The 11,556-nt window shown below is 39.5% G+C and overlaps 1 protein-coding gene across 1 annotated transcript in view; it reads right to left on the bottom strand.

Annotated features, from left to right (window-relative positions):
- Positions 1–11,556, bottom strand: part of astn2 (astrotactin 2) — a 539,680-nt gene that overhangs the window by 257,839 nt on the left and 270,285 nt on the right. Inside the window, exon 6 of the mRNA XM_016552240.1 lies at positions 1,989–2,135. Within this exon, the coding sequence (XP_016407726.1) occupies positions 1,989–2,135 (147 nt within the window). The remainder of the gene's footprint in view (positions 1–1,988; positions 2,136–11,556) is intronic.

Here is an 11,556-nt window from a genome sequence, read left to right as displayed (position 1 = left end):
TCCCTATGTTTTTCTTAGACAGCAGTGAGATTATATGACGATCAAACAGAACTATCTTTAGAAGAATTCTATTTATTTATTTTTGTGCACAAAAATTTTTCTGGCAAGATATGCTTTTAAAATATTGGCTGGGAAAAAAAAATACTATATTTTGCCACCATTTGAACCCATAATGCAAATCTCATGAGGACAGACCAGGGCCTCTTCCAAATTGTGCACTTGATGTGCACTTGTTGTTTTGCAAAGCCTGCTGCATGCACGTGTCAGATGGTAGGGTTTCCAAATTGACATTTAAATGTTTCAGAAGAGTGCTCACAAGTGCCACATTTGTGACCACTACAAGTTCTTGATGTGCATGTTTGTAAAGCTTTAGGGCGGCATTTGTGACAAAATCAGAAGGGTCAGGGTTTGGCTAGTTAGAATGTTCATGTTGTACAAGTTATTGTGGCTTTATCCAATAACAAGGCTCATTGGAAAAAAAAAAAACACTCCAAAAATTTACCCTTACATACAATTCACTGCAGTTTCCAGCTGAAATGAACACCAATGGTAGTAAAACACCAACAACTTGTATTCCTTTTCACACAAATTATGTTTACAGGGCAGTGATTATTGATTAGCAAAGACTTAATTTCGTTCCATGGTTCCATGCACAATACTATGTTATGAACTCAAACCACTTTTACCATAGTGTATGATTTGTAAACTAATGAATGTTGATGTCTACATCACATAGCCAGCTCCATATATATATATGACTTTTCTGACATAGTAAACTTGCTTGGTAGCGCACCTGGTACAGCATTACACTTGTGATAAGAAGTACTTGGGTACAAGTGCCGTAAAACACAAGTCATGATAAAAGAGCTCAAAACTTGTAGTAGCAAGACAAAATGTCATGGTTGCTTCAGCAAGGTTTTTTTTTTTTATCTCATAATTTCTGTTGTTAACACTATCAGTTCAGGTTTAGGTAGGTGAACCCTTAAATGCATGGATGTTTTGCCAATCATTATTACACATTCGGGTCTTTAGCAACCTGGGCCTATATATCCAGCATTGATGGATCTCTAACTGCTGCAAAAGCAAAAAAAAACTCTCTTGATGTTTAAAATAAAGGATATTTTGTTACCTTTTGAAACTTAGAAGGGTTCAATTTGAGCAGATGATTTTACCATCGCTGTCGTCGTCAGAGCGCACTTCCACAGTACATTCAGCATCTGGCTCATATTCGCGATCTCAACCATATTCTCAAAACTATCTTTTTCAGTGACTTCAAAATAAATATTTTGATCGCTGCCAGCTTATTCACCACATCCACCATCAAATGACAGTGACATTTATATTCCATTACGTACAGTAATCGCTCTGCAGTAAAGCCATTCAAACTAGTTTACTATTTGCTGATGATATTCTTTTTTTATGCCTGCGGTAATCATGAGTGAAACATCACGTCATCATTATCTATCAAACAGTGCCACCTCGATGAATAAAGGTGAATTGCACATATTCAGTCATAAGATATTTAAATATTGTTAAGCAGGAAAATACACTTACACTATTGCACCCGGGGTATGCATTTAAGGGTTAAGGGAAGGTGCTACGTTATTTTCAAACATTATAGATAATTAACCTTTTGGTACCACTCACCGGACATTTTATTTATTTTAAGTGTTGCAGAGCAACAAAATATAATTTTGTCTTCTCACAGCAAGGTTGTTCATTCAAATCAATTAACTAATAAAATGTAGAAAGATACTTTGAACACAATGAAAGTGACTTTAGATACAAGTGTCAAATAAATGCATCACAATAAAGATTACAAAAAAGCCTAAAATTCACCAAGCTGGTATCAGGTTAATTAATGATCATTAATATTTTATTTGTATTGCTGTACTGAATCTATTTAAACGTAGTAAAAAGGAAGTATAATAAAAAAGGTTCCTATTGGTGTTAAAATAATACATTGTGGCTGTCTATAGATTGCTCACCGTCAGCGATGAAGTGTTCAGGAACGTGGAGCGTGACCTTGACGGTGAGAGGACAGGACGTTTGCGTGCCGTACACGACTGCCACCACACACGTGCAGACGGTGATCAGTGTTAACGTGACCTTGCTCATTGGACTCTGAGGGCAGCCTGTGGGAACAGACAGAGAAACATGATTATACAGATCAGACACCTGCTGTTATTTCACATGACGTCACACCTCTCCCACGCACCATCACATGGACCCCTCACTGAACTGCTGCCCCTCCACCATTATTAGACTTATATATATATATATATATACAGTGTGGGTAATAAATAACTTGCCCGTAGGGCAAAAATAAATAAATAATAAATAAAAAATTGAAAAACAAATAACTTGCCCTTAGGGCAAGTTATTTACAGTGGGTACGGAAAGTATTCAGACCCCCTTAAATTTTTCACTCTTTGTTATATTGCAGCCATTTGCTAAAATCATTTAAGTTAATTTTTTTTCCTCATTAATGTACACACAGCACCCCATATTGACAGAAAAACACAGAATTGTTGACATTTTTGCAGATTTATTAAAAAAGAAAAACTGAAATATCACATGGTCTTAAGTATTCAGACCCTTTGCTGTGACTCTCATATATTTAACTCAGGTGCTGTCCATTTGTTCTGATCATCCTTGAGATGGTTCTACACCTTCATTTGAGTCCAGCTGTGTTTGATTATACTGATTGGACTTGATTAGGAAAGCCACACACCTGTCTATATAAGACCTTACAGCTCACAGTGCATGTCAGAGCAAATGAGAATCATGAGGTCAAAGGAACTGCCTGAAGAGCTCAGAGACAGAATTGTGGCAAGGCACAGATCTGGCCAAGGTTACAAAAAACTTTCTGCTGCACTTAAGGTTCCTAAGAGCACGGTGGCCTCCATAATCCTTAAATGGAAGACGTTTGGGATGACCAGAACCCTTCCTAGAGCTGGCCGTCTGGCCAAACTGAGCTATCGGGGGAGAAGAGCCTTGGTGAGAGAGGTAAAGAAGAACCCAAAGATCACTGTGGCTGAGCTCCAGAGATGCAGTCGGGAGATGGGAGAAAGTTGTAGAAAGTCAACCATCACTGCAGCCCTCCACCAGTCGGGGCTTTATGGCAGAGTGGCCCGACGGAAGCCTCTCCTCAGTGCAAGACACATGAAAGCCTGCATGGAGTTTGCTAAAAAACACCTGAAGGACTCCGAGATGGTGAGAAATAAGATTCTCTGGTCTGATGAGACTAAGATAGAACTTTTTGGCCTTAATTCTAAGCGGTATGTGTGGAGAAAACCAGGCACCTGTCCAATACAGTCCCAACAGTGAAGCATGGTGGTGGCAGCATCATGCTGTGGGGGTGTTTTTCAGCTGCAGGGACAGGACGACTGGTTGCAATCGAGGGAAAGATGAATGCGGCCAAGTACAGGGATATCCTGGACTAAAACCTTCTCCAGAGTGCTCAGGACCTCATACTGGGCCGAAGGTTTACCTTCCAATAAGACAATGACCCTAAGCACACAGCTAAAATAACGAAGGAGTGGCTTCACAACAACTCTGTGACTGTTCTTGAATGGCCCAGCCAGATCCCTGACTTAAACCCAATTGAGCATCTCTGGAGAGACCTAAAAATGGCTGTCCACCAACGTTTACCATCCAACCTGACAGAACTGGAGAGGATGTGCAAGGAGGAATGGCAGAGGATCCCCAAGTCCAGGTGTGAAAAACTTGTTGCATTTTTCCCAAAAAGACTCATGGCTGTATTAGATCAAACGGGTGCTTCTACTAAATACTGAGCAGAGGGTCTGAATACTTAGGACCATGTTATATTTCAGTTTTTCTTTTTTAATAAATCTGCAAAAATGTCAACAATTCTGTGTTTTTCTGTCAATATGGGGTGCTGTGTGTACATTAATGAGGAAAAAAAATTAACTTAAATTATTTTAGCAAATGGCTGCAATATAACAAAGAGTGAAAAATTTAAGGGGGTCTGAATACTTTCCGTACCCGCTGTATATATACTATTGTTTATTAATTTAGGCTCAGTAAGGTTGTTTTTAAAAAGAAGTATCTTCTGCTCACCAAGACTGCATTTATTTGATCACAAATACAGTAAAAAAAAAAGTGAAATAGTATTCAAATAACTGTTTTCTATTTGAATATATTTTAAAATGTAATTTATTGCTTTGATCAAAGCTGAATTTTCAGCATCATTACTCCAGTCTTCAGTGTCACATGATCCTTAAGAAATCATTCTAATATGCTAATTTGCTGCTCAATAAACCTTTCTTATTCTATACTTTGAAAACAGATTTTACTGATTCATATTCATATTTTTGTGCAAACCGTGATACATTATTATTATTATTATTATCCAGTATTCTTTGATGAATATATTCTTTATTATTATTATTTTTTTTATTTTTTATTTTATTTATTTTAGATTAATTTAATGCATTCTTGCTGAAAGAAAAAATATTGGAAGAAAAAATTCAGATAAAACAAGATGTTTTGTGAGGAACAATTCTGTTCACTCACACTAATCTGAGTGTTTCAAAAGCATTTCTTTTATTAGTTGATTGTGATCCCCCCCACCCCCCACAGTTTAATCATGTCACTGTCTAATATAACAAAAACAGCAGATAAGAGTTTTCTTTTCCAAGCTGTTCTCAGAATTCTCCACTTCATTCCAATGGAATGTTCTATATTGCTTGCCTGGGTGAGCAACAATAACCAAAGGAGGGGTGGAGCTTATGGAAAGGTCAATTCGGACCACTTAATACAGCGAGAAACTCTAACGCTACAATAAAACGAGGAACTGCAAGTGCCCTGATGCTTTCTGAGGACAGCCTGACTATAAATTGAATCCTCGAGCTCCCTGTAGTGTAGACGTGGGAGTGAGAGTGTTTAGTCCCATGTCACAAAGCTCTGTGATGACGATCAGATGTATGTAACGTAGAAAGAAAAGCTTAAAGTCCAACAGGAGCAATTCGTCTGTGCGACAGAGGTTAAACTAAAACTCTGAAACCTCCACATATAGTGAGAAATGACAAATAGGATTTGACAGCTTTAATGATGATCAGATGCTCTGAAGTCAAAGTCTGAAGCATGTGATAACAAACAGGTAACAATTAATACCAGCACCAGTTCCCAACAAGCAAGCAATATTATTCTCACGAACATATTGGTGACCTTCACAAGAAAACAATCTCTCTACGCTATTTATTCTGTTCTTCAATTAGCTAAGTTTAGAAAAGGCCTTGTTAAGACGTGACTGATTTCTTTGTGCAGAGAAACAGATAATGGGTTTTCATCATCACCCGACATGACTTAGATATCAGAGTTAGCCTAAAAATACTGTTGTCTTGGAAACTGTGCTGAGATACACGACTAAGTGTTATAGAGGGCCTGGTGGGATGAAATAAAAAGTGAAAGTAACTCCTCTTCAAGCAACTTGAAGAACCTGAGATTTCTGTAGATTGCATCCAAACATCTCACAGATGCATGTATTTGTTTTGTTGTCTCTGCCGTGTTCAACACTCCTCCGAGAGGTCACACCTGGCTTGTTCTTCACAGTTCATTCACAGGATCTCACGTCTCTTCCAGTACAATCTGTTCCTAACTGTAGCCGTCAGTGAACAACCCATGATTATTAGCTCCATCTCGACTGAAGATCCAGAAAATATTTTCAAAAAAACATACAATGGGCGCTGAGCAAGTGGATTAGAAACAGGTGGATGTGGACACAGGTAAACACAAGTGCAAATCACCACCTGGAAGAGATTCTGAACTTATGACAAAAATAAAAAAAACAGGATATGCACACATTATAGATCTTGCAATGTTGTACATATTTAAACATTACTTGGTAAGACTTTACGATTAGTATTAACAATTAATAATCTTTGTTAAAATCAATTGTTAGTTTATGTTATCTCAAGTCCATGAATAATATGAACATATTTGTTTTGATTGTAATAATGCATCAGTAAATACTGAAGCTCATGTTAGGTAAGATTAATAAGTGCTTTAGAAACATTTAAATTGTTAGTTCATGTTAGTAATGCAACTAATGCTAACAAATGGAAGCATATTTTAAAGTGTAGCACATTATTTTATGCATATTTTTATAGGGATATAGGCCAATTTGCACGACACATTTGAAAACAGAAACAGGTCTTTAATACACTATCATGAATAAGAAACATTAAAGTAAAAACTGAAAAGAGATATTAATTAAAACCTTGAATCCTTTTTAAAAATATTTATATTATATATACTTTTGTATACATTTTATATACTTTTATATAAACAGTTACATCATCATAATACCTGTTTTTATTGTATTATTCACTCAACTGATTTATTCAAAAACACTGAATCATTCAGGAACTAAACATCACTGCTTGTTCATTCATTCATTCATTCATTCATTCATTCAAATTTCCCTTTTATTCATATAAATTCACTGAAGCAGTTATCATTGCTAGTTCAGAGTTTTTTTATTTTATTTTTATAAATGCTGTTATTTTTGTTTGTATGTAAATGTATTTTTGTTATGTTTTTCACTGATTCACTAAAAAGAGCCGGCTTATAAGAGTCATTTTTCAGGAATGAAACTACACTGGCCACAGTGTATGTTTTGTTCTGTAGATTTTGTGTTGTGGCACCATTGCACAGTATTGGTGACCCTTGCACACTGGCAAAAGAATGCATATGCGAGAACTGTTCTGGGAATTTTTTTAAATAAGAGCTGAATTCTGAATAAAAACCCTAAATTAATCCCAATAGTAACTTTGTTATTGGCCCAAAACACAAGACTATTGACTTGTGAATAAAGTGATGTGGTGCAAAAGCATTTAACAGGATTCTTTTGAAATGGTTTATCAATATTGTCTTCCAATTACAATGTATTATTTATCACAAGGCATGCACACATAAATGAAGTGATACAGCCAGAACTTACTAATGTAGCCTATTTTCAATTTTAAGTACATCAATTCCAAACCAACTGTGACGGGGTTGAAATAATTGAATGCATTTGGGTTTGTAAGGTTTATATCAATCAACATATTTAGGTTAGGCTATTTAGGGGTACTACTGTAAGAATCAACATTTAATTACCCATCTTTATTGACCACTAATCTAGGATGCATCCACTTTTTTATTTACTAGTTTTCATAGCATTCATTTAAATTTCACTTTTTTGTGCTGAAGTAAGAAATCCCTTCATATTGACAAATTATGTTAAGTAATTCAACAATGATTCATATGTATGACTAATACATAAATAACTTCTTATATTACAGTGTTTAGTTATTTAACAGTTATTGAAATAATGGGTTACAATGACACATCTTTAAACGTGAAACTGGCCGCAATCACTGTGAAAGACTTAAGAGTACATTAGCATACGTACCAACACAACAGCATATAAACACACCGAACACACAGTCACTCGCTCTCTCGCTTGGCTTTCAGAAGTGAATGAGCAAGTCCTTGATAAAGCTTAGCAGAGCTTCTCACTTGTGTGGCCTTCATGCTAGAGAGCATCTTCCACACAATGCTCAGCAACACTACTGGCTGTGCATTAAAAATGCTCTTGCATACATATAAAACATGACAAATACTGATTAGACACAAAAACTCATGTAAACATAAAATGCAGCTCACCCTTCTGTTAATTTCTGATGTGCTTCTGATCGCTTTCTGTGTCTGTCTGCAATGCAATAACTCACAGGATAACTTCAGTCTGAGCTGTTTATCAATGACCATTTTCAAACTGAAAATCGCGGCTCGACAAGAAAACAAATATACGCAACAGAACCGTAGAGATGGATCCTCTCTGAACTCTGAGTATGACATATAGTATATATATATATATATATATATATATACTGTATACAGTATATACATATATGTATGTATATATATAAATTTGCATGTCCTTGAATGCACACCCACGGCATCCTCTTGAAAATAGCTCGGCTATCAGCAAATATGGAGTATGAGGGATAATTCATGGCTATGGCGGCTCAGAAGAGCAAACAGTGGCCTTGAGGAATCAATAATGAACCCGTTTCTGTCCCTTCTGCTCCTGGTTTGATAGTGAGCAAGTTTTCAGCACTTCTGCCACTGCAGCTTTTGATACAGATCGATTTAGACCGACAGCATCACAATGAAAAGGGCTGAAACTCAGTGAAATAAATGTATACCTTTTAACTTTGAGTTTTGCTATGCAAAATACACTGCAAAAAGATAACTGTGAAAATAAATAAATGAGTGGTGCTTGTCTGTGCAAAACCCACTGCCACAATTGTTTTGTCTGCCCCAAATCTCTATGATATATTTGGGTCTGTAGATATGACTTGGGTTTAATGTAGGTCTATGGGTTTTATCATCCTCCTGGTAAAAATTGCAAGCCTGATCATTCAGAAAAGTAACAACAAAGCTCTCACAAGCTGTAAGATTTAAGGTCTCATTCACATCCATAGCACAAAAGGTGTGGGAAAAGGTGCAGCTGAAGTGGGTGGAAGAACTAGAAGCAATAACTATAGTGATGCTTGCCTTGGGAGCAGAACTATAATATCACAGTCCCAAGCCTTTCACTAAAAGGGAAAAGTACAAAACAAGTCCATCTCATGCTTTTAAGAGCCTTACAAAACAAACAGGCAATATAAATATGCTGCCGGAAATAAAATTGTTTTTCTAAGCATTCAGGGCAACATTTGAACGGCCATCAAAGGAGAAAGATGCTTACTGCCTGCAGTCACAATATCTATATTAGTCACAGTATCTACCATCACAGATAACTGTGCATGCTAACCAGCCTTGTGGATTTTTGTGTTTGCTTATTTATTCATTTAATTTGTTAGTTATTTAGTTATATCAAGGTCACATTAAAACTTGGAAACTTGTTAAATTTTTTATGCAAAAATGCTTTTGATAACACTGTATTTTAACGACCAATTCTCACTATTAACTAGTTGCGTATTAGCATGCATATTACTAACATATTGGCTGTTTATTAGTAGGCCTACTTATTGGGCAAATATTAATGCCTTATTCTGCAAGACCATATTCTAGACCCTTTAACCCAACCCAAAACCTAAACTAAACATGTCAGGATCATGGACTGTCATGTGTCATGTTTTGCCCCTGTTTCTATTCCCTTATTTGGTCATGTTCCTGTCCTTGTTTTGTTGATTAGTTTGATTAGTCATCCCATACACCTGTGTTTCCCTAATCATTCCCTGTATTTAAGTCCTAGTCTGTGCAGTCTGTCTCTGTTGGTTCTACTTGTTATGTTCATGTGTTTCCTGCCGTTCCCAGTGTTGGATGTACCCTGTGTTTCTTGGATTAAATACTGTTTTGTTTATTCCTCGTCTCCATCGTTCCTCGCCATCACAGATTGTGACAAAACAACTACATTATTAACTATTAAAAAGCAGCAAATTAGAAGTTTATTGAGGGAAAACGTACTCGGTTACTAACGTAACCTCGGTTCCCTGAGATATGGGAACGAGTACTGCGTCTGCTAGACGCATATGGGAAAAAAGCCTTTCTCTCCTGAACTGAAGCCTTTTCATTCACACAGTGAAACTGCATGGCCATTGGTTCATGCAGTGTATTAAAAACAAACTGGCCTGCAAGGCCGGGACTTCCAGGTTATAAAACCTTGCGAATGTGGACGGCGAGGCCCAGTCGGCCGCCTCACAAATATCCGCAATGGACACAGCATTGGACCATGCCCAAGACGAGGCGAAGCCTCTAGTCGAGTGGGCCCGTACTCCGATGGGGCATTGAAGGCCCAAAGAAGAGTACGCTAGCGAGATGGAGTCTACTATCCATCTAGAGAGTCTTTGATTCATAACTGGAAGCCCTTTGGTGCGGTTACCGAAGTTGACAAAGAGTTGTTCGGACCGCCTATAGGGGGCGGAGCACTCAATATAGATTCTCAGAGCTCTGTGCCTGCAGGTCCCCTATTCGCTTTACTGATGCCAGTGCTAGAAGTAGAGCAGTCTTCAGCGATAGCAACCGAATGTTGGCAGACTGTAGCGGCTCGAAAGCGGGGCAGTGCCCTCAGCACAGTGGGCAGATCCCATGAAGAGACGGTAGGGGGATGAGGCGGATTCAGCCTCCTAGCACCCCTTAGGAAGCGGATGACTGCGCTGTTTCTGCCCACCGATTGGCCCTCAATAGGGGCATGAGAGGCCGCTATAGCCACCACATAGACTTTGAGCGTGGATAGGGAACGTCCCTTATCCAGCAGCTCTTGCAGAAAGAAACAGCAGCATCCTATCCAAATCTGAAGTATGAGGGTCTTTGCCGCGGTTTAGACACCAAGCGGAGAAAAAAGACCACTTTAAGGCGTAGAGGCATCTCGTAGACGGAGCTCTAGCCTCCGAAATTGTGTTTAAGACTTGCTCTGGGAGGCTCGCAGGCTCCCGTCAAGTGGTCAGAGGTGCAGGGCCCATAGGTCGGGCCGAGGATTCCATAATGTCCCGTTCGCTTGTGCTCTGAATGGAGTAGAGAGCACCTTAGGTACGTAACCATGCCTTGGTTTCAGGATGACTTCAGTGCCGTTAGGCCCGAATTCCAGGCAGGCAGGGCTAATAGAGTGTGCCTGCAGGTCCCCTATTCGCTTTACTGATGCCAGTGCACCTCTGCCTTGCCGAAGATCTCCCAGATCCTCTGAACCGTCTGTGGATGGAGTGTCCACTCCCCTTGAGGGGACATTGCTCCTTTATAGCATGTCCGCTCCTTGGTTCAATTTGCCCGGTATATGCGCTGCTCTCAGCGATCGCAGGTTGGGTTGAGCTCATTCTAAGAAGCGCTCTACCAGAGTGAAGAGACGCTTCGAGGAGAGGCCTCCCTGGCGATTTATGTAGGACACCACAGACATGTTGTCCGATCGGATTAGCACATGGTGCCCCTTTAGGACTGGCAGGAAGAACTGACAGGCTCGACATACTGCTAACATTTCCAGGCAGTTGATGTGGAAGCCTTTTTCTGCCATCGACCAGTGGCCGAAGGTCCGTATGCCCTCGCACAGCGCCCCCCAACCTGAGTTGGAGGCGTCTGTCATGACAACTGTCCTTCTGTAAACCATCCCCATGGCCACGCCCTGTTCCATCCAGCGATAGTTCTTCCAGGGGGCCAGGGCCGACACACAGGCCTGACTCACCCTGATATGCAGGCGTCCGTGACGCCACGCATGGGATGGAACCCGTGGTTTCAACCAGCGCTGAAGGGGGCGCATACACAGCAGACCCAACTGTAGTACTGGCGATGCTGCCGCCATGAGACCCAGCATCCTTTGAAATGCTTTGAGAGGGCGAGCGGTACCGATCTTGAAGGAGGTCGCCAGCCTCCGTATGGCCAAAGCTCGTTCCGGCATGACTACAGCTTTCATTTGGGCTGAGTCGAAAATTGTTCCCAGGAACGAAATTCGCTGGCTGGGAAGCTGTGAGATATTAACTCTGCCTCCGACTGGGCCAGAACGAGCCAGTCGTCGAGGTAATTGATAATACGGATTCCCATCTGTCTTAGAGG

This window comes from Sinocyclocheilus rhinocerous, unplaced genomic scaffold (genome assembly GCF_001515625.1).
Source record: "Sinocyclocheilus rhinocerous isolate Xijiao unplaced genomic scaffold, SAMN03320098_v1.1 scaffold285, whole genome shotgun sequence".
In the NCBI taxonomy this organism is placed as follows: Eukaryota; Metazoa; Chordata; class Actinopteri; order Cypriniformes; family Cyprinidae; genus Sinocyclocheilus; species Sinocyclocheilus rhinocerous.
The sequence above is the reverse complement of the archived record's forward strand: the minus strand, read 5'-3'. Positions and strand labels throughout refer to the sequence as shown.